This window comes from Caloenas nicobarica, chromosome 2, assembly GCF_036013445.1.
Source record: "Caloenas nicobarica isolate bCalNic1 chromosome 2, bCalNic1.hap1, whole genome shotgun sequence".
NCBI classification, from domain to species: Eukaryota; Metazoa; Chordata; class Aves; order Columbiformes; family Columbidae; genus Caloenas; species Caloenas nicobarica.
In genome coordinates, this window is record NC_088246.1 from 125,906,895 (window position 1) to 125,930,781 (window position 23,887).

The following is a 23,887-nucleotide window of genomic DNA, read 5'->3' on the forward strand; positions in this document are numbered from 1 at the left end:
AGAAAAGAGCCATATCTTTTGGAAGGAACAGGATACAGTACTTTGTAATTCTAGTCTACCTACAGGTAAGAACAAAGAACAAGAGAGGGCAGCTATTATGTAGCATTTATTCATCGCTATTTCACATGAGTAATAGCTACCCCATTAATACTCTATGAAATTAGAGTACAAACATGACATAAGAAGTCAGGGATATATCTGTGACCACATGCGTACAGCAAAAAAAGGCAGGGGAACCCTTTACTTTCCTATTAACATAACTCTGTCAGATGTCATTCTATCCCATTATACCTATGGTGTCCACTGTATCAAAGAGTCTGCATACAGATTTTTTCAGATCTCCTGGCATAGCTCTGTGCAAGCTGTATTCCTTCCTCTGTCTTGGCTATCTCTTTTCTTCACACTGGGGCAATAGGGGTACTGCCCCAAACCATCAGCTCCAGGCCTGTTGTCCTCCCTTCCCTTTGGATCATGCAGGGGATTTGGCAGTGAGATGCATTACCCTTAGCATTTATCAGGCATCGGGAAGGCTGGAAAAGTGTGCAATAGTCTGTGCAACAGAGTCCTGAATTACATTCTGTATTGTGACTAGGAAGAAATGTAAAATAAACAATATAATTTTATACTGTGCTGTGCGTGGCCCACAAATTACAGGAGGAGGTATTACATGAAGAACAATTCATCTCAGAAATTCCAATTATAGGTGTGGGGAGAAAACAATATATTTGTGAGAATTTGAAATGCAGAGCAGTTGGCATAGTTTTATTTTAAAATGATAAATATTTTCAGATCGAAGTGCAATTAGTAGTGAAAATGTCATGTAGTTTTACTATGTATGTTTGTTAATATGGCTGGCATAACTCCTTTAGGAGAAGCCTGCAGTGCAGAGTCCTGTACTACATATATCATAACCAAAAATACAGTACTTACATGCATACATAAAATGTACACAGAGACAACATTGCCAAACAGCCTTTTGGGACAGTCTAAAAGAATATCATTAATTTTTACTGTATACTTACACTTCTGGCTCAGTTCCAGTACTGGCTTTCTGTAAAAATCATTTCAAGTATAGAATTATGCTATTTGCTTGCAGCAACATCACAGGAACAGTAGTGAGCCATATGTTGCTACTTAGCAACTTAGTCTATAAGTCCCAAAGCATGTATTGATTTGAAAATTGAACCGAAATGATAATTGTTGAGGGATGCTGTGAGGCAACTTGTCTTGGATTACTAAGCTATGCAGATGTCTGATGTTACATAGCAAAAGGAACAAAACTACATTTTTCCTGTCCAATGGCTGAGCTTTTATTTATGTTAGCCTAAAGGGGACAAATTGATTAAAACCCTTAAAATAATACAAGGTGAACACTTTGAGGTAAACAGAAAGAACTGAAGTGCAAAGTTCAGCTTTTTCAGGGCAATTGAGACATTTCTGGTGTCTAAATGTTATCTTCTTCTGCTACACAGTATATTTTATAGCCCCAAATTTTCTTGAAATGCTGGATTCTATGAAAAGTTAGAGGCAAAAGGAAAAACAAGCAAAAGTAACTTCTCAGGCTTAGATCCAAGGCAAGAATGTGAGCAGGTCAGTGTGCATCGGAACCCCAAAACTCCTGCCTCTATAGTCGCGTAATTCTGAAGACAGCCTAGTGGAAACCCCTTGGTCTTTGGTGTTGCATACCATGACTCAGTCTGCCCACCTACCTCCCAAATAACCTGTGTCAGACTCTGAAATTAGAAAATGATGCTCACGTCTGACTCAATGAGCATGATCAGAGCTTGAATAAAAGTTTCTGATAGGACTGTGCATCTCCTAACATGAGGGGTGCATATTTTAATTAACAGATGTGCATCCATGTACGAGATTGGAGAAATAAATTCACTTCTCACTCTGACAGGATTCAAACCCTCATCTCTGATCTTGCAAGGGAACAACCAAGTTATTGCAGATGGGAGGGAGCCTGTATTCCTCTTGCTGAAGTCATACAACTGCAAGGCTTGTGACGACAGATGCAAAATGGACACAGGAGATGGATTAAGTGACCAGGCTTTCATCTGGGAGAGAACATTTTCTCGTCTCTTCTTAAGGGATTATTTGTTTTATATCCAGTAACAGTAGAGTGGAAAATGAACAAACAGTTCTGAAAGCAGGGACCAGAAAATACAGCCGCACATTTTCCTCTTCCTCTCCCTCCCCAGTAAGCTACACGATCTGGCTTTTCTTTTCTTCTTTTTTTTTTCTTTCTTTTTTTTAAAAAAAAAAACCCAGAGCAGTGAATATTGTATTCTGTCCAGTTTTAACAAGCAGATTGGATGTTGAAATGGTAGTCAGTTCACCAATTTTGAGTGACCACCAAATGTTAACACCCGAGATAGGAACGGTGCCCCATCACAGTCAGTGAAGACCTCACCAATGCCATCAATGGGGAGCTGCTTAGTTGCATTGAGGAATGACCAGCAGTGATCTACCCAGGAACAGGTCAGGAAGGCTTCTCTCACAGTCCCAGTTCTTACCTAAACTGATTTTGAACACATGCCCAGCTTCCTGCTCCTCATGTGTTTTTTTGTCTCCCTTTTTATTATTACAGGCTTTCATATATCTTCGCTTAAAAAACCCACTGCAATGGTGCAAGCACCAGGAGAGAATCACATAAGGGAAAGGAGGGTGCGACAGCCCAAGGCTGACGGCTTCTTTCAAACAGGCATGGGAAGCTGTTTAACTGGTGTGCCTTTGGTAATGACTTAAAATACTGAGCCTGGCAGCTGAGCTACGTCTTGCTGCATGGATCTCCCAGCAAAGGACAGAGTGTGAACATCTGCCTCTGGGCTTTGGACTACACCCGGGAGCCAGACACCCAAGAGCTTGGCTTTGCCATAGCCAGATTTTTAAATCTGTAAGCTCTTTCTTGGTTCCAGCCCTTAGTAAGCATTCAGGTTTTTCTGTCATCTTTGAATTTGGAAATGTCACATTTGAAAGATTTTTTTTCCTTGAAGACAAAATCATTTGCACTTAAAATATCTAGGCCTGGATCTTTCAAGGTAGTTTAAGCACCTTACTTCCACTGAAACCAGTGAGTGTTAGATGCATAAGTATCTCTGAGGATCTGGGTCTTGTTAGCACATGTAGAAACCGCATAAAAGATTAAAACTTATACTCTTAATTTTTCAATATGCCACTTAAATTATTTAAACTACATGCATACACAGTACAAAAATATCAACAGAAGAAAAATAATTCTGATGTATAATGTGGATTTGCAATTCTTTATTCAAAACTGTTTAAGACAGATATAATGATTCTCTGAAAGGTAGCAGCTGCCTTATAACAGCAATCATTCACAGAGTTTGTATTTCTACTGTTTCAAACAAATTCAATTAGTCCTTGCACTTCAAAACCCTTAAGGCATAAATGAGATGATACTAGGCTGCTTTAATCTAATAGTAGTACTAAAACTTGTCAGTACAGTTTTTGGATTAATGGTTAGAGAAAAATTAATAATATAATTTTTCATTTTTTAATCAAACAGTTCTATTCTAAACTACCTCTGGATCTTGGAGGGTTCTTAGCTGAATAAGTTCAATCATGCACAAATCCTAAACGCAAAGTATAGTTGGTCTCTAAAGGTATTTCAGAATAACTTCAACGGCAGGCTGGGAAGCAACATGGTGGAACATATTAAAGATGGACTTTTTGGATTGAGCTCATCTCACACAACCTCCCGCTTCCCTGCCCCCAAATGAACCTGTATGCTATACATCACGATTAGTTAGACCAACATGGCTATCTGAAAAACCCTACTTCATGAAGATATTTAGTTCTGAAAGTATTGTCACTTTCCAAAGCTGTTGATTCCTAAATCATATCCTGCTTATCTACACACATTTTCTATGCATGCAAATTTATTTCCCTCCTAATGAGAACTCGTCGCACAATCCTACTGGTCCTGTCAGAAAGAGACATATCAGACTTGCCACTGCTGGGCCTGAGATACTGCATGACCTAGACAATGAGCCCAATTATTCAGGGCAATTTCTGACACAGCCTAACTGACCTGCACTGCTACCACCATCACTTAATAATGTGGAACTAAACTGACTGAAACGTGAACTAAACAAAAACTTCTCCCTCACGTATAGATGTAACTATAGATGGAAAAAACCAAAAATTTCAAAACTCTTAATTAAATTTTTTCACTCTTAGAAATCTATAGTAACTTAGGCTTCAAGTGGAAAGGTAAAAGATTTTTAAATACACACTTAATATCAGAATTTAATTTGCATGTTTCCCCAAAAGGGAAAGGACTCAAAAATACCTGTAAAGCATCCACATCATATCAAACCTCTCGGGCTGCAAGCTACAGAAATCATTGCCTTAACCCCACTGCAAACGGTGTAACATTGGCAATATTCCTCAGCCATTCAATTAGTGTTTCAAATGCAATTTTTCAACTACAACTGGCCTGCAAGTGATAATATAAGCTATTTGTGACATGTGTAGCTTATAATGATTAACTTGTCTGCAGTCAGATAAACAAATAACCTGCACCTGTAAAGAATTTATTTCCTGAAGGTAAAACAACTGTTTAGGAAAGATCATGCTGGCAAAACAGCTGCTTGCATTCTGGAGAGGAAACAAGGTAGTATCTTTCAACAAACGCCAACTCTGGTGTTTTATCAGCTCTATCTCATTAACTGGAAACAAGGCATAAATGCTTTGTTTATAAATTATGATTATTCCTGATTGCAGCAGTTACTGATAGCGCCACTCATTTGCAATGCAACTCTTTGAATTTGTTTAATTACAATTTGAAACAAGGCAGAGAAGATTAATTAACCCACCTGGCTGGCTGGCACATAGTCCTGGCTCGGCTCTGTCATACTCATATACATGTTGTCACCGTCAAACTGCAAAGGAAATAATAGTAAACATTCAGCAAACTTGAATATTTTTCAGCATTGACTAAAAAAACCAGTAGCTATAAAATAATATTACAGCCTGGTTTTAGAGACTTGTAATTGTGTGTGTGCATCTTGTCTTTGATGTTCCTGTTGTCATCCTTATTGACCCTGGATGTCAGTGATTTGGAGTAATTAGCGCTCTAGTAATTACAGCTAGCGAGCAAGAAATGAGTGGTTTCCTTTCATCTGCAATCTGTTTTAAAACAAAATGGCTCATTTTGTGCACTATGTATACATATTGCTGTTGGTTGTAATGAAGTACTAAGTGAATTGCACAGTTACTGAGAAAAGGAAGATGAGAATAGAAACTGCACTAAAATGCATCTTAATGGATTCCAACTTCAGCCTCTGAGCAGAACAAGAGTTGAAATTTCAAAACAAATTAAACCCCCTCCTATTGAAATGTTCCTGTATTAGAAAGTAGGAAATACATTTCCAGACAGCTCTCAGACATGTGAATGTATGAAACAGTATACCTCCTGACCATATGGTTTAAGAGGATAGTTTGCTCTATGTGTGAATAAAGTAAACTTTTATAATCAGAACTGCAAAAATGCCCTTCCATAAATGATAAATACAATTTCTGGAAACATATACAAAGCTTTTTTGTTTGTTTATCTTTTTCTCCCCTCATCTGCAGTTAGGAAGTAACAGAAATGTGACAGAAAGGAGTTGAATACAATCCGAAGGTCTAGATGGAGAAAAACTATCAGAACTGAAGCCTTATCCTGTACCAACACAAAGAAATATAAAACTACTGATTTCTTACATAATCTGGAAAATGTCCCCACAGAACTCTTGTCATGCCCACTCAAGTGGCAGTGCCAACAGGGCAAATACATCCTCAGTGCCCGCTCAGGAGGTTGGGAAAATCTTTTCAAATCTTTCAAGTAGAAATGAACAACAGCAGGAATCCTCATCCCCAGTTATCAACTACAAATTTCCAGCTGTTACAAGGTCTGTTTGAAATAACTTTCACCTGACCCCTTCTGTGAATGCTTAGAGTGACATATTTTGAAAATGAGCCATTATTTTTGATGATATGGCGGCATTTTTAAAAAGTCCTCGCTACTGAGCTTGCTCTACTCCTGGAAAAGGTGGCAGTGAAATATCCCATGGCTTTTTCTCGATCTGTGCTGGGCTTCTCGGGATATTCTACCTGTAACGTACAGCATATTCAACCAGACCAAGGTGGCAAAATCAAACTGTGGCTTTGGCAGACAGCTCTACCAACTTTTTGCTCAAGTGGCCGAAAAGGTTTTGGCTTCCAGCTGTTCATCCTCTTTCTCTGCCAGAGGCCACAAGGCCTCTAACAGCAGCAGGAGAAGTGAACAAGCGCCAGCTCCTGGCACAGCGGTTGATGGTCTGCCCTTCCTGGCCAGAGCTCTTTAACAGGTCGTCACAGCCTATCTGTCAGAACTTCTAGGTTCATGGGAGGGAAAGGTTTAAGCCACGGGCACAGATGTGCCATAGGGAAGAGGGTATTTCCAGAGTTTGGTGGAATAGAGACAGTTGGATTAGATCTTAAAAATAGGGACTGATGGTTGTTCCTTTATTTTTTCTTGTTTATAGTTGTCATTTCTTTCAGCTTTCTCATTCAAGAATTTTCCTATTTATTAGCATTCAAAGTAGAGTTTTGAGGAAAACTTCGTAGCGCCTGGATTGTTCGCACACTGAAAAAAATGCATTGTTTCTTCTGCTCAGATGGACAGGTGAAATTCTGAGAAGAGATTTCACAGCCTGCGGTTGGAAGCCAAGCGCTCCGGTGCAAGGCCTACAGGAGCTCAACTTATTCAGCTTGTCAGACAAAAGGCTGAAAGGTGCCTTGATCACCATGATTGGTACTTACACCCTGGAAAGATGTCTGGTAGCAAGATGTCAGCCTTCCTGACAGTGGTATAATGAGATCTAGTGTTGAGAAATGGGAGCTAGAGAAATTCAGTTCTGAAATAAGATACAAGTTCCTACTTTAGAAGGTAATTAAGCGTTATGTCAACAGCAAACTCATGATTTCTTGAATATTTGAAAATTAAGTTAGATATCTTTTTCAGAAAAGATGCATTCCATATCATATTAATGAGAAATCCTATGGACAGGATTTTTACACTGGTTGGTTATAGTAGTCCTATCTGTCCTGGAACCCATGATTCCTTAAGTCTCCTATTTTTAATTTCCCGCATTACCCTCATATATTTGCTGCACTGCCTTGCAAACATTGGTATAATTCAAATATCATGTTGCATATGTTTAGTTGCAAGAACATGAATAAATTTCTTTACTTTTCTGTATACAGGCTAGTCTGGGGTTATTTCAGTTTATTTTGCCTTCCATAATGCCTGAGCCTGTGATTTAAGAATCTTTATTGAGCATCCTATTCTTTCAGACAATTCCCTCTTTTGGTCATTTGGTCATTTGTCCTTGCTCCCAAGCTTGCAATCACCAAGTCTGCATTCACAGAAAAAATTCCCTAAGGTTGTTTTTCCATGAATCTTGGAAATTTCCCTCACTCTGTGTGTTCTTGGATCATCTGCCTACCTGATCTATGCCTCGCTACTAGTGGTGCCTCCAGCATCAATGGGATCCTGGATCTCAGCCTTTCCTGTTTGTTGCTTGTGGCCCTCTGTTTAGCTCTGAAATGTTGTGGGTTTTTTTTCTACCGTGGTCTGTGGGCTTAATGTGAGCAATGAAACAAACAAACAAAAAACCCCATATACCTAGAGTTAAACTTCCTGGCCTTTTGGCTTGGCCTTAAATGAGAAATGACCTTATGCAACATTTTGTACTAATTTGTTAGGGTAAATTCTCAGAAAAATATATTGATACATAATGTGTGTAAAATCTGACTGACCTGTTAACATCTAAAAATACCTGGCCCCTGTTTGATTTATTACTTAATTTCTTCAATATTCAAATATGGAGTTTAGTCACTGCAATATTTAGCATTAACTTCTTAGAAGTATGTATAAAATGTTGTATAATAGGTTGAATAGTTCAATAAGATTTGATGCAATGTGTGTTTTTGTAGTGTTTATATTTTCAGGATGCAGACTGCAATGTATTAGCTGACACTAACACTGTTGCCATGTTAGTATTTGAACTACATTTACAGCTACATAAATTATTATCTGCCCTCAGTCTAGTGGTGTATGGCTTCTTGGCAGTTCCTAAAACTTCAGACGTGAGCCTGAAAAACACCCATAAACTCAAATGACAAAGTATATACACATGCACTTCCTGTAGCAGGTAATGTCAGGAGATGCCTCCTTCAATTTCGCAATGTTTACTAAAATGTTTATAAAGGAGTGAAATTATTATTTTTGTGTATCAAAATAAAGCAAAATATTTACTTCAATAATCCCCTTTCCCAACTACCAAAGAAGTGTGGAATACAGATGACCTATACATCCCACCCCAGCCAAAAAAGTGTACACAAGCCTTCAATAACAAGAAGATCAGAGACACTGATGCAGCACATTGTATCTGTGCCCACCTTGTCCAAATGTGACTATCCCACAACGAAACAACAGACTGAGAAAAAATGCAAACAAAAAATGATCCACTGGAAGGTCCTACTCTTGTTTTTTCTCACATGTTTCAGAAGGGTCCAAAACAAACCCCTGAACACTAGCAATGATTACTGAATCATTTCGCCTTCTTATACACTGCTTTGTAACACTCAGGCTCTGCAGAATAGCATCTCTCAACAGACTTCCTCCAGGACAGCTTAATTCATACCACATCCAACTTGAATTCAGCTTTACAAGTGAGGTGATTTATGCACAGACAGTGAGTCAAAAGATCAGCAGATATGACCCAAAGATGCCTCCAACCACCAGATTTTTCTTCAAGGTGATACTCCATGCCTCCAAAATTGTCCTATTTTTAATCATCATCCCCAGGCCTTCAAGCAAAGAAACTGCACAAGCATCACTTAAACTGTGGATGATTCATCCAAACAGAACAGATGAAACACAAAGACAGGCAGTTAAATGAACTGTCTTTTATGAACCTATATAGGACGTATATATATCGTATGACATTTCATCTAAAGCTTTCCCAATGTGTCTCCAAGATCCTTCAGTATCACTAAGGGCAGATTTCAAAATCTTTCATTTTAATCTATTAAAAGTGAATGCTAATACAATATTCTGATGTGTGATAATAACTACTCTTGACAACATTTCTTTTCATATTAAAGTGTAACTGCATGAGAAGTTTGGGTGAGAGCAAACTAAGAATATGACTGCATTGTAATATGAAAAGATACATAACTGGGAGCTGGTTTTAATATATATTCAGAATTGCATCACATTCTTTATTTAAATGATTACTATAAATAAAACATACAGGCAACACTATGGCATGGCCAGCTAGAATCTCCCTTACAGTAACCCTTTGTTAGACAAGTTATAACGTTCAGCAACCAACATGCACAGAATACCCAAGTGCTGTTATTAAATGCAATTTACTCACATAAGTTAGGAACATAATTACATAAACACTGGCTGAATGTTACTGATTCAAGGGCTATGACAGAGTTCAGCAAATGTCCAGAGCGGTAAGGCTGTTTTATCAGGGGCATGGATGTACCAAGGGATCCAAAGCTGGTTTTTGTTTCCCATTAGCATGGCATCACTTCAGAGTCATACGATGTAGTCATGGCCAGGAAGCCTCTTTTCATCTTCGCACTTAGGTCACAGCCAACTCTGCGACATTTATAATAATCACGATGAAGTAGCAAAGCTTGCAAGAATGGTATTTTTTCATTCATTCTTTATATGTTTCTTTAAATGAAAAACACCCTATGTGGACTATGTCACAAAGACATTATAATCAGGTTGCACAAAACCAAACAGAGAACAAAATTCCTCATGGCGACACCAACTTAAAGAATCTTCATTATAGCCTACATACACAGAAGAATTTGGAAGACAAAAACAAAGGTACAAGAGGGCAGAAAAAAACAGAAGAATGTATTTATATGCCGCTAACTCTATGTGCGTATATACAGTGATTATAAATGCAGAGACATATCTGCATTAGCTGCATGTAGCTGGTTCAGATGACAACTGCCACACGGATGCACAGGTTCAACAGAGGCTTCCAGCCTAATCATGTGTCCTCATCTCCCCACTGCCTACCTTCTTCTACACCAAGTCACTCTGTCTCCATTGCCAGGGGTCACCTGTGCTATCTGGGTTACAGGGAGAACAAATTTTCACCCCTATCCCTTGTCTTCCTGCTACCTCACACTTCTTTGCTGTTGTTGAGAGAAATTAGGGTTTATTTTGCTCCTTTTTCATCCATAGTTTTCAGCTTCTGAGGGAACTGCATATTTACTTTCTCTTTGTATGCACATAGATATATGCCCTAGTTCTGCAGGCAGAGGGGGAGAAACTTTGGACACTGTTTTGTGCACAAATGTATCTCAACAGCAATATCCTGAAATGTAGAGATTAAAGGAGAAGCAGAGAGGGGAGAGATGATCAAATTGATGAAAGTTTCTGTATGTAATAAGTTCAGCTTCTGGGTAAAGCCACTTGGACTCGACATCCCTGCTTCTTCAAAGGATGTTACAGATCTTCAAAGCCTGTGTTATTAACCACATATAATCTAAATAAAAATTTCTCTTGGATTGGAACTGGAAGCTAGATTTAAATTTCAACTTTAGCTATACCTTTTAATCATAGTTTACCTTGCTCTCATGGTTTCCCAACACAATTTGTTGTGTTTCATTTTAAGAAACGTTGCAATAACATTGTGTAAAAAGATTACTTATTTCTAGTGATTTTAGTGCTTATAGCATATAGGTATCATTTGTAACTTACATTATCTAAAAGCCACTAATCCTGAAAAAGCTTTAAAACTAGGTAATTTTGTTTATTTTAAACCAAATCCCCAGAGTGGGCATTGTCTCAGGTTGCTTGATGACAAAGTGTTACTTTATTTTACTCAGAGCTGCTGAAATGAGACTAAAATAATGATGGGATACAACATAAATCATCAAATAGCTATGCTAAAGAAACAGTTGATCTTGCTACAGCAACCATTAAAAATAAAAACAGAGATGCTCTGTAAACATTATTACACAATGGGAAATCCCTTTCTTGACACAGTTTGGCAGAGCGGTATGTCTGTATCAAACTGAAACTCCATTTTGTCTCCTGAACTCCATTTTGTATGCTGTACTGAACACATGTTCAAATTTGCCCACGACAGGTTATAGTAATGCATTTCAGACAGGCATCCTTCCCAGGAAAGGGGCTTGACACCTCACTGAAGGACTATCACAGGAAAATTGTCAAAAAACAATCTAGTACTATCGACTTTGATTGTGTCTGTTCTGCTGTCTTCCCTTCCTCCTTCCAGGATTGTTTTTCAAAAGATGAGAGTATGGAAGCCTATGAGATTGGGTGAAAATGTCTGAAGGCAGCACCATGACAAAAAGAAGTCCAGTTTCTTCACAGAGCTGGATGTCCCCATATGGCCAAAGGAAGGTGATCACTGCAGACCGGCAGGACATGGAGAAGTCATGTCCCACCTGGAACACCAAGAGCCCTCCAGGTCACAGAACGTTCAATGTGTCAAGCGTTAGAGAGGAGATGGCATGCCTCAAGGTTATCATTGTTATTAACTTTAATTCTGTAACTAATTTTCAGGAGTTTTCAGGAAAATCCTTTATGTCTCCTGTGCTTTCATCTTCTTCCCTGTTGTCCACAGAGTCTAAACCAGGAATATAGGGTATGATGCGTGTAATTAATCCAAGTGCAGTGATGTGTGGGCTAGGCATACGGGAATTGGGAAGGAATCTGCCTCAATCTTGATGTCTCCCCAGAGAGTGGGAGTGAGCGACAAGGTGGGTGAGCGCTGGCAGCGAGCCCCAGAGCGGGAAGCCAGGGTGCTGCTTCACAAGGAAATGCTGTCAGACATCTCCTACACTTAGAAAGAACCAGAAACAGCAACAAAACTCTCTCTGCCCACGGCACCCAGTGGACTTCAATACATTCAGTGCTTGGATCAAAGCACGATAGTGCTTGCAGACTAGCACTGCACTGTGTCTTTTCTACAGCCTGGCTTTCAAAAAGGACATGTTTTGAAAATACCTTGCCTGCTTCTCCTAGAATGAGACCATTTTTGTCCCATTTTCCATTTTTAACGCATGCTACTGCCTCAAAAATTATAGGCAGTGCTGTCAAAGTTTCCTCTCAGATTTTGATGCCTGTGCCATAAATCTCCAACCCAGACTTTCTACCATTGCGTTCCCCAAGCTAAATCACTATTTACGCTCTCCTCGTGAGAAAGGGGAGGAACTGGGGGGTTTGCTGAGTACATTCTCAAAGGTGGCAAGCTGGCTGAATATCTAAATTCTACACTGGTAGTTAAAACCTGAATGATGGCACGTTTTGTGTTTTTCCTGAGCTTAATAGAGTTTAATGTGGAACCGGAGAGGAGGTGAAAAGGGGTGTTTAGCTTCCCGCCTGGAGCCTGCATGTGCCGATGCCTGACAGAGCCTTGAAGTTGTTCGCCTGCACGCAGAGCGCCGGCTGAATGAGGTTACAGTGCTGAGCACAGCGGGCTGATAGAAGTAGGATCAGACTGATAGGAGGAGTGGCGGAGTCCAGGCACAGCAGAGTGTATCAAAGACAGCCCAGGGGAGAGCCAGTGCTGTATTAGTCCTTTGTGTACATTTAAATGGAAGACAGTGAGCATGCAGAGACGAACTCTGAACTCTCTCAGCTGGGCTCCTGCTCCTTTTAACCTCGGGTGTTAAATAAAATAAAATAACCCCAAACCGATGCACTGTCGTCTGGACTTCTATGCTAAACTCTCCCTTGCATATTGAATAGTCATTAAATAAACATATCGAGATCAAAGTGGCAAGTGCTTTTGTTATTATTTTACTCAATCCACACTAAATTATAGATGTAGCCACCTACTGGGAAAATTGGGTGATAAGGTGGAAAGGTTTGAACAACTAAGATTAGACCTTTTTTTTTCTGCCCACAGTGGCTGAGGAAATTTGTTTAACCTGGTAGGCTTGTAATATTTTCCAACCCCAACACACCGGGCCAGTTTCATGGCATGGTCTGATCATGGAAGGTGAAGGGAATCGTGTCATTGCCATTTGGGCAGGAACTGGATCAGGTAGAATGGTAAGGTAAAAAGGCCCTTCTTTCTTTGAGTTTGAGAGTAATTTTTGTCAATATTTACCTCTGCCTCATCGTTTCAAATGGTAGATTATGTAGTAAAACACAGGAAATCGTAATAGAAAGGATCTACAGAGAACCATCTGTGATTAAAAAAAACCAAACAAACAACATTTTTTTGCATATGTATGGCAGAAGTGAGGCTCCACAGACGTTAGTGAATGAGTTTTGCACAACTAGGACAAAACCGTTCCCTTGCATGACTACAGTGGGAGCTGTGTGCAGGGACCCATGGACAGAATTTGACCCGCTATGTTATTTCTAGAGTGAATGGGGTATATAGAGTTCCTGTGGGAAAGTACATCTGCTTCTACACAGCAGAATCTTAGAAATAAAATGGGCCAGAACAACATTAACAACAAAAAGCACAAGTAAAATTCCATTACTACTCTGAAAATCCTATGGCGGAGGGTCTTGAGAAGTAAAGTAAATGTAACGATTGTCAGGTAACTTGAAAATCTTGCCCGCGTGCCACTATGCCTCATGTTTAAAAGAGTAAGGAAAAAACCAAAAAACCAAAAACATGGCACACTTAGAAATCTATGGCATACTTAGAAATCCAAGTTTTAAAAGTTATTATGAGGCTTGATTGTCTAAGAACTTGAGCACTCTAGACCAATACAGCGGGTAATTTGAGTGCATGCATAACATGCATTAAAATTATCTCGTCGAAGTGGATGACAGTGTGAGAGTATTTAAAATGACACACCCATTCAAATATGTGATGAATGGGACCCAAGAGCTCAGAAATTTACAGCAACAGCCATAAAATATTGAAGTCTGTGTCAAACTCAAATGGGACAAATCAGCCTAAATTTCTGGTAAACCAAACGATTTAGCACAATCTGATGCAATTTCATTAGGTACAACTAATTCAGACCTGGAGAGGGTGACAACAAAAATGACTAATTGCAAGGATTTAGCAAAACATGGACATCTGTTAAATGACAAGGGTGTTGTAAGGCTGATACACAATTGTAGTTTACCAAAACAGCTACTGTGGCAGTCATGTGGACAATCCTATTTCCATCCACAGCTACTCTGATACATGAGGAGCTCAATTAATTTCACCAGGATGACTTTCATATGGAATGTCACACGTGTTTGTTTCCTTGCCTGCATCAAACAAGAAGCTGGAGCCCTACGCATGTTGAAAGGAGGAATGTGAAGCAACACGCCTTCTTACGTTTACGGTTGCAACAAAGATTCAAAAGCTCGATAAGGCCTGTAGCTTGACTTATTCCTTTGGTAGGATTGTCTACAGATCAAGCTGAGATATGCTGACAGAAGAATGTAGAGAAGTAGAGAAGTTTGCAGTATTCTATCTGAAAACAGGTCATTCAAGAGTAGATGTGGTTAGAAATGTTCAAAATATTACTCAAAAGCAGAAGAGGAAAAGTTGTTATACTTTTTTTTTTTTCTTGTCGACTTTGGCGAAGATGAAATCACCTATCAGTTTTCAAAAGTTCTAAGTGTTCTCTCTACACCTTTTAAGACAAAATTTGACCTTCAAGATTACAGTCCATTTTATGACTAAATTGTTCCATGACTGTTTTCATCCTTTGTTTCTGTTTTGTCAAGTAGCGCTAATAACGGCTTTTTTTCTTAAAGTCTGCAACTGTATTTCCTTTATACATTTGAGATATTTTCTTTTAACAGAAAAAAAAGAAGTCTGTGCAAATATATTTCAATTTTTCTTAGTTTTGAAGGTAAAGAGCTAAAATATAAAGCTACAGTTGTACCTGCCACTGTCTTACCAAAACCCTTTAAAGACAAAAAATGTTCTACCTCTTCCTCCCTCCTGCTTGGAGAAAGAGTTCTACCCTCAGTGCTGGCTGCTTTTCCCAGCAATACACTCTGAATCTATTACTGTTGTACATTCTTCGCCACAAAACAGATAGCAAAAGTTACTCAAACCTGCAGCACTGTGGCTGTTGTCTTTCCAAGAGGCCGTGCACATCAGCATGAGACAGTCACGTTAGCACTGGGAGGAAGCTCCCTGGGCAGGCAAATCCAGCCCCTGAATAACAGCAGAATAGGTTTCACACAGCATCTGCGGAAGCTTATTGTCAAGTCCTGCCTTGGATACAACTCCAGCAATGGTGTTGCCATGCCTTTTCCCCTTTTGGTTCAAACTCTTCTGCAATTTTACTCTTTTATCTTAAGACCTTTTTCCATCCTTCCAGTCTGCTGAGGCTAATGACTCCCAACCTTTCAATAACACTTGCAAACACACTTGAAGGCAGATACTCTGTCCTCTTCTTCAGGAAGATGATTTGAAGTTCCTTTAACCTTCTCTGGAAACATGCTGCTTTCCAAACATTTCCTCATTTGTAACCACTGGAGTGCATCCCTCTACTTATGTCCTTTTCACCATCTCATATGCTATCCAAAATGAATGGAGTGCTCTAGCTAGCCGTGGGCAAATCTGAACAGGTCCTCTGTCTGCAGGGTTCATCCAGACTGTGGGTATGCATCAGCCTCTTCCTCCCTACACACATTATTTAGAAAATGCTTTGTTTTTTTTTCCCGGAACTTTATAAATGAAAACTCTGAAAGCTTCTCCTGACCTATACAGTAGCATGGAAAGTTGCCAGGTAGTTAGGTAGACACCATGATCTATGATAAATGGTGAAGATCTAAGCTCTGCGGATTTTGGCCCAAGTCAGAGCTGTATGTTTTTTCAAATCAAGCATTTCCAAGCTTAATCTTATGATGAAACTGTCTTTTAAATATTTTCACATGAAAAATGAAGAAGGCTCTTTTGCCAGAAGAACACGGCAATTCAAGCACACAGCAGCACTGTGGGAAACCCTGGTTCAGTCCTACTCTGCTCTTCCCTTGTATAACAAATGTGCATCACAACTATAGACAGATAGACTTCCCATATCACTTCTTGTGGCTGTTAGCTTTTTAAAAATACTTGATGATATAGACTTGAATTTGTCTCTCTTACATCTAGCTGAGCACTCTCCCTCACAGGACATTATTTTCTAGTATTAGTCTTTCCAGTTTCGAACAGAAATCACATCCTGGCCCTGAGAAATTCTTCTTAAGGCAGAGCTTTAAAAGCCCCGGCAATTATGGATTTGTCAAATGAATATTTGCAAGATTAAGCCACTTCAAAATTTCTGAAGTCCCTGAATGCAGCAACAAGCTGAGTTCCCTTACGCTGGGAAGGGCCATGCAGAGACACAAAGGAAGGGCTTCATTTTCACCACTCACAGGGAAAGCAGCTCGGGTGCGGGCTCCTTGCTGGGAGGCCAGGCTGCAGCAGGGCTGTGATTGATTTGCAGTCATTCCCCATGTGCATCCACCCAACAGGACATGGTGTACTCTGCACGCCACATCCAGGAGAGGAGTTATGGACAAGGTGGCCACGGACTCCCCTCACCTTGGCTGGCATTACCAGTCCCTGTAAAGTTGGCGCCAGCATTTTTGAACACGACTATGACAGCAATGTAACGACAAACCTCCTGAAGTACAGAAATGCTGCTTTTTAGATATATAATTCTGCGACTCGCACACTGCAGCCTGTGCATTCAGTGCACTGAAATAGAAGCAAACCTCAGTATTTCTTAATCTTACTATAAGAATCTATGTTATAACCACTGTTAATGAGCTAACATAATTTTAAAATAAATGTATAACGATGTGATTAAAGTGTGATGGAGCTGTTCTTATGCTTTTATGATATAAAAATGGCTTATTTTCAGCTTTTGATGTTTCATTTTACCCACAGCATAACAATATCTGCTTCTGTTTTACCCAGTTGTACAATAATTGTTTAACTTCAGCTATCTCATAGCCTACTCAGACTCTTTAGCCATTTTATTAATCAATGAAAGTACTCTATAACAGTAAAGTCATGGAAGATATGCCTTATCATTTTAGTGCCCCATATTCTCTCACCTCTCTGTATAAGCTACTGAATTATTGTCCTCCAGATTTGATAAAATCTGAGATAAAAATTATCATAATCTTCTATGCCGAAAGACTATTAAACCCGATGTAAATGCCTTGAATAATTTTTGTTTTAAAGTGTTATTTGTATTTGGAAGATTGAAATGCATATTAACAATTTTAAAGTTATGGAACAACCCACTGAAATCTACAGCTTCGATGGTCATATCTAAGATTATGTCTCTACAGTACATACTCAGAATAAACTTTCGTCACATGGTCAAACTCATCTCCAAACTAAATTTTCTTAGTCTAGAGTAACTTAATTCTGTGTTTATTAGGTAAAAAAAAAAAAAGTAAAGAGGGATCAGAGAACATCAAATGGGCGAATCATGCTCTGATTTTTAGATATACAACCCCAGCAGAAACACAACAGCTGCATAAACATTACAAAAACCATATTTGGTTCTTTCCCTCCTAGATTAAAAGGTATATGAAGTACCAGTTGAAATAATCATATATTTGGAGTAAAATGTCATTGATTTGAATGCAATTCAGAATGAAACACTTTTTCACAGATGAGTACTGTACCAGGGTACTGGTCTGGGTCTGTGTTAGTATAATGCAATGGATTTAAAGACTAACATTGAGCAGAACATCCATTAATCAGGGCCAGGAAATGAAGCTCTACTTGAGGTGCAGTTTGCTTTTTTCTCATTTTTAGGGAAACCATTAAATTGGCTCACATAATCAGCACACAGTCTCTTTTTGTGTCAGCAACAATCTGTTTTGTGACATTCTTCTAAGAGAAGTATTAAGAGGCTCTGGGGTTTTGCAGAGGCTCCAGAGTCTTAATAGCTGAATTCATAAATAGTTAGTCATACAGTATCACCGTTTCTTCCTGCACGGTACAGTTCTTGTACTACTCCCAACTTTCCCTTATGTCAGCACCTACAAGTCAAAAGTTCAGAAATAATAACAGAGTACAAAACTGTGCTGTCATTAGATTCATGTTTTGATAGAAAATTAATTTGGTGTTTTATTCATGCATTTGAAATAGTAACTACTGCCTTGGAAAGTATAAGATGATTAATTTTCCAATACTTTCGGATCATATTAGTAATACACAACATAAGTGTTTTGACATGTCTAATAGTTATAACCACGATTTTGCAGTTCAGAAGTTCTTTCAGCTACGTGAGCCCTTCGAAGCGAAAATAGTCAGAGCATTGATTTAAAAGCTGAGGAAGTATTTTATGCGTTACAGTGCATCACTGACGATCTTTTGTTAACACAAAGAGCAATGTGAATTATGTATCTGATTTTATTTCTTACTGTTAAACACAGCTCATTGGAAATGTATAACCAGTTCCTTTTAAGAATACAAAACAAAAGCAATGTCATGTATTATGCTACAGCAGGTAGTCAGTGTCTTAGAGAGGATTAACGAACAGATTTATCAAGTAGCCTCTAAGAAAAGCAGAGTTCAAGTCTGGGCTCATCAATAATACATAAATAAACTGAACAATTAGGTACAAAGTCACTATCTTGTCAGACAACTTATTAACCGATAAATGATACACTCACTGCAGACAGCATAAAAAGGAGAGAAATGTAAAGACAGGGAAAGAACATCTGAAAAGAGAGAGGAAGGTACGGTTCTGTTTAGAGTGTTTGTGGACTTGACGATTCTCTCCAACTCTCCAGCCCAAGCTGAGAGCTATGACATCTGGAGAAAGGTGGTTCAGCAACATTTCTTTACTAGGAATCACACGCCTTTTCTTCTGATAGCTGAACACAGATGTATGCCTTTGCTTTTTAACCAGTGGTCTGAGGAAGAATATATTCCACTTTTCCAGTAGACAGGTACTACCAGCATTGACTTCAACCATTTAACATGCAAGTTTTACATAAATAAACAGTCATCCCCAGTGTGCTATGTCACCACTGGGCATTGCTATAATCCCGCCTGACTACTGAGATGCAACAGTTCCTAAGAAAGGGTGGATGAAAGCAGCCAGGCTTACCTTTGGCTTAAGCAACAACAACATGTCTTAAAAGGCAAATTTATGTTAGTAAATGTCAAAATATGAGACATTTGGTCGTTCTTTACTAACTATCAACAAACTCAAATTTGATTTTCTTTTCTGTGCTGGCCTGCACTTTTCAGACAGAAAACAAGCAAACTAGAGGTAGGAAAGGCTGTTGCTATTTTGCCTTCAGCCAAGCTAAACAAAAAACATTTTCATTTCATTTAGAATCAACAAGTAAGCAAGCAAGCCTAGTCCAAATAAAATCTTTTCATATGCAAGCATCTAGCTCAGCTCAGAAATTACAAACATTTGAAGTACAGATTTCAGGATTTAACTCTGAATGAAAATAATATTTGCATAATATGATGTCTTTCATGCCCAAGTACTCCAAAGTGCTTTGCAAATAAATTCTAAATTCTGCCCTTAATCTGCGTTTAGTGCCCCTTAACTCCAGTAGCCATTTTGAGGAGTATACACAGAAGTCGTCTTCAGTCCTTCCACACTTTGCTAATGGAAATGCGAACTACCAGTGAAACACAGCCACTTCCATAGTGAAAAGGGGACACTGCTCAGAAACACCTTCCTGGGCAGAAAAAAAATTCAAGAATTTATAAATATTCTTGCCAGATGGACAAGTAATGTGGCTGAACTGAAGAGGCTTGAAGTGACTTCCCAGTTCAACAAGATGGGTGATTTTAAGACTACTCACTGTTGTTTTACTCTAGTCTTGTTTTAGTGAACAGTCCTTCCACTTCACATCTGACTACCTTTGAAAACACACTTTTATGCCTTGTCCAAAGACAGGCAACGCATTCCCACTTAACAGGGGAAACTGCTCCTCAGACACAGAAAGTCACCTTGACGGCTTCCTGAACCTCCTACCACATTCGTGCTGGGCTTTCCCAAAGTAGGCAGATGACAGCTAATGCAAGCACAGAACCTGCAGAAAGACCAGGGTGCAACCTGGATTAAAGGAGGAAGCAGACTGGGGTGGGAAAGACTGTGTCTTGCTGGGGGAGTGAAACTAAAGGTTGTAAACAGAAGGAAGACGGGTGTCGAAGCTGAACTTCCAACTGTGGAAGCAGGTGAAAGTCTGCACTATCTCTCTCCAGGACCAGGTGTCCTCTCTGTTCCCCATCCCTGAGGAGCTGCAATGGCACCACTGAGGCATCGGAAAGCTCCAGCAAAATCCTCATTCTCTGCTTCTGAAGATCAGTGGTAGGGATTATGGAGATGTGCAGGGATGGCTTTGCTTGCTGTATTAAAGGACACCCTTGCCTGTGGGAAATAGTTTTGTTCATGCGACATTTTTCCCAATGGTGGGAAATAATGAAGTTTGGGTTGCATGGTGGAGTATGGATGCAGGCTAAAGCAGTCATGAGGGTCTTCCCAGTGAAGAGTCTCCATGGTTGCAGTCAGTCTACTATGGACAGGTTGGTGGCACTGCAGCATGAAATTATTGCACCCCTGCCCACAAATCCAACCTATTATTTATTAGTGCAGACTATTAGTGAAAGAAGAAATAATTTAGCACAATGTTTAAGAAAAAAAATAGGCTTCTGAATTGCTATAGAATAATTTGTACCAAATTTAAGAGTTTTTGCAGGGCCATGAGGTGCTTTGATCTTTCATATAAAACTTGGCTGAAAATATGTTTCTTAGAGTGAAGTATGAGGTGATAAAAATGTGATTAAGGTGTGCTGGCAATTTTATTTTGGCAACTTTATGCCGTGCTTTTGAATTCCAGTATATATAATGTGTAGGCCCTTTTTAGTTGATAGTCTATCAGCTGAAGTCTCTACATATACAAACATCAATAAACTCACAGACAATAAACCAAAAGCAGTCTAAAACTACATGCTATAATCTCTCTCTTTAAAAATAACTGTAGGAAGTCATAATGTATAGTTCATAATTACGATATCCAAAGAATTTCTGTTCAGTGAAGCCAAAGGAAATTGCTTACTATGGAACTAAGAATGCGATAAAAAGAAAATTAGGCACTGGCCCTGAAGCTCAAAAACAGAGTAAATCACATATTTCCTCAAGCAGAAAAGGAGTCTCATTTTTCAGGGGGAAAAAAACTCTCACCATAATGGTAAAACACAGAAGTCCAACTACGTAATTAGAAGATACAGATTTAAAGTGAACAAAACCAGTTTCAAGACCTCCTAAATTGTAAACAAAGTTCTTTAGAGCCCTTGCAATGATAAGCCCAAAGTAATTGTGGAAATCACTTTCTTATTCTAAACTTAGACTTTTCTACACAGAAAATTCTCCCCATCTAGAGCACTGCTTTAATTAATACAGTTGGCATTATACAAGACATGTTTCAAAGCTTCTTGTCAGTATGTCCTTGTAAAACTTAAGTGAAAATTAACCTTCAAGAGGTTGTAGTAAACAAATGCTCAGTGGAGGCAAAAAAATAAAAATCTCCAAGTATAACTATTGCCTTAATATCTGTATGTGTGAAAATACTTTATCCTCTAACAAAGAATTAATCGATGAAAAGCTTCACTAGACATTTTCTTGTACTACTCACATTTACAAAAGTGACTTCTTGAGCCTTAAGGAAGGCTAATGCACTCTCTGACTACAATCAATGAAAACAGCATGATTTACACAATCTGTGTTCTTTGTCAAATTTAACCAGTGTATCACTGCATAAGATCTTTTCACTGACAGGAGCTTGCTGTATGATGGAGATGCTGGAATCCTCCTTACGCTGGTTGTACCTGGCAAGCCGTGCTGTGCCTGTACAACGATAAAACGCAAACTCGCAGGACAACCTCAGGCTATCCATCTCTGCTGCTCAAGCTCGAGGATGTGGCTCACTGAAGGTATGTAGAAATTGTTGCTTGCAGAAGTAAAACGAAAGTAAAGCAGAATTTGACAAGCACAGGTTACATTACAATTACATTACCCGAGTTGAAGAAAAAATTTTGCTGTCTCTCAGATCTTTACAATTAAATGACAATTACAGCTGATTGACTAGTTCCTTCCTAGTATCACTCTGTATCTGTAGACAAGGATTACTACAGTAAGCAGAGCATACCCAATGACTGACAGAGCTTCCTGATTTTAAAAAATACGTTTAAAAAATCAGAGTAGTTCACTGAGCTCATCCATTTTCCAACTCTACTAGGAGAAAAAAATTAAACCCATTCCCACAGTTTATGTTTTCAGGATCACCTTCTACAAGCACAAACCACTGCTTGCCCAAATTGCATGTGTAAAACAGATATACATTCACAGCCCTACTGTGTTACCTGGAATTAGTGCACCATTCATACTTCTACCTGCCTGTGCCAGCTCACATTCTCAGTCCTTAAAGCACAAGGAAAACCACATGAACAAAGGCAGCACATCCTTGGAAAGTCACAAAGAACTGGTTTTTCCCTGTTGCCCCAGAATATGCAGAATTACTTATGTAAGAAAATAATATTGTTGTGAAAACTTGCAAGAAGATGTTGAAAGATGGTCTTCATATAGAAGATTCACTTGGACATTACATTATTTCATATCAAACAGATAACAAATTACTTATGACTTTGCAGTCAGTGTATTGTAATAATCTAAGAGATTACAAAATTTTCAGCCTAACTATAAGGAAACACTGTATTCATATTTAATTGTTCTGCAGTTTATCTGTTACCTCTCTAACCAAATCTAAACGCTGCTATGAAGGTTGCCTGTGTCTTTTTGGTCATTCCACTCCCCATCAGATTCCCTGTGTTCTCTTGCAATGTATTCTTATTTTCCATACCTGTTCCAATATTCAGATAAAAACAGAAATCAAGCAGTGACTACACTTTAGGTAGAAGAAAGTTCAAAGCAGAAGCTAGCTTAGAAACTGTTTCAAAGACGGTTACTAAAAAAGATAAAATACGTCTTATCATTTTGAGCAAAATATTCTGAAGGACGGGATAAGGGCTTCTTAGGGAGATGAATTTTTTCCTCTTCTAATCTGGTTAACATTTTCTGAAGAAAGCCATAGGGACCACTTATGTTTGGAATCTGAACAGTAGGAATTGTGGTATCTCCTACAGCATTTATCCTTGTGCGAATCATTACACAAGTATCCTAAAATAAAGTAAGGAATTATGTGTGGTTTTATGGTGAGGACTGAGAAGCATTGTGCCTGATGTATCTAAGCTACCATTTTTAATCAATTTGTCCTTGACTGGTCTTGATGCTTCATTCCTCAGTGGAGGATGTGTAACTCTTTGCATTTTCTTGGAAAACTAATTTCGAGAAGAACGCATGCAGAGAAGGAGTTAAAGCTGAAATACATTGACTTGTATTTGGCTCTTCAGCTCTTAACACAGCACTGAAAATGGACTAGTGTGACATGGCCAAAGTGACTCCATATGTTCTATAGAGGAGGGAGAAAAAAACCCAAACAAATGTCATGGGTAGGGGGAAAGTTAATAAGAAGGGTAAAAGTAAGGCAAATGTTAATATAATTTAATGGGTACAGAAGTTCAAAAAGAAAAATATAGGAAAAAAAAAAAAGGAGACCAGATATTCAAATTGTGCTTTCACATACTGTACTTCTCATGTAAATCTCTGCCATACAGTCATCAAGATTCTACAGTTAGGAAAAGACACATACTAGAGATACACATTTCAGCACCTGTAGTATCTGCTGCATTTCTTCTTCTATGCATCACTTCATAAGCTTAGTCAGTGTGTGTAAACACACACAAATTACAGGAAATATTTTTCATATTGTACTAATAACTTACATTGATTTTTCAGGAAATACAACAATATGACA

General features: G+C 38.8%; 1 protein-coding gene across 1 annotated transcript in view; it reads right to left on the reverse strand.

Moving 5' to 3' along the window:
• The window catches only part of TOX (thymocyte selection associated high mobility group box), a 216,406-nt gene that overhangs the window by 98,407 nt on the left and 94,112 nt on the right, over positions 1–23,887 (reverse strand). The window contains exon 2 of the mRNA XM_065629639.1: positions 4,845–4,910. Within this exon, the coding sequence (XP_065485711.1) occupies positions 4,845–4,910 (66 nt within the window). The remainder of the gene's footprint in view (positions 1–4,844; positions 4,911–23,887) is intronic.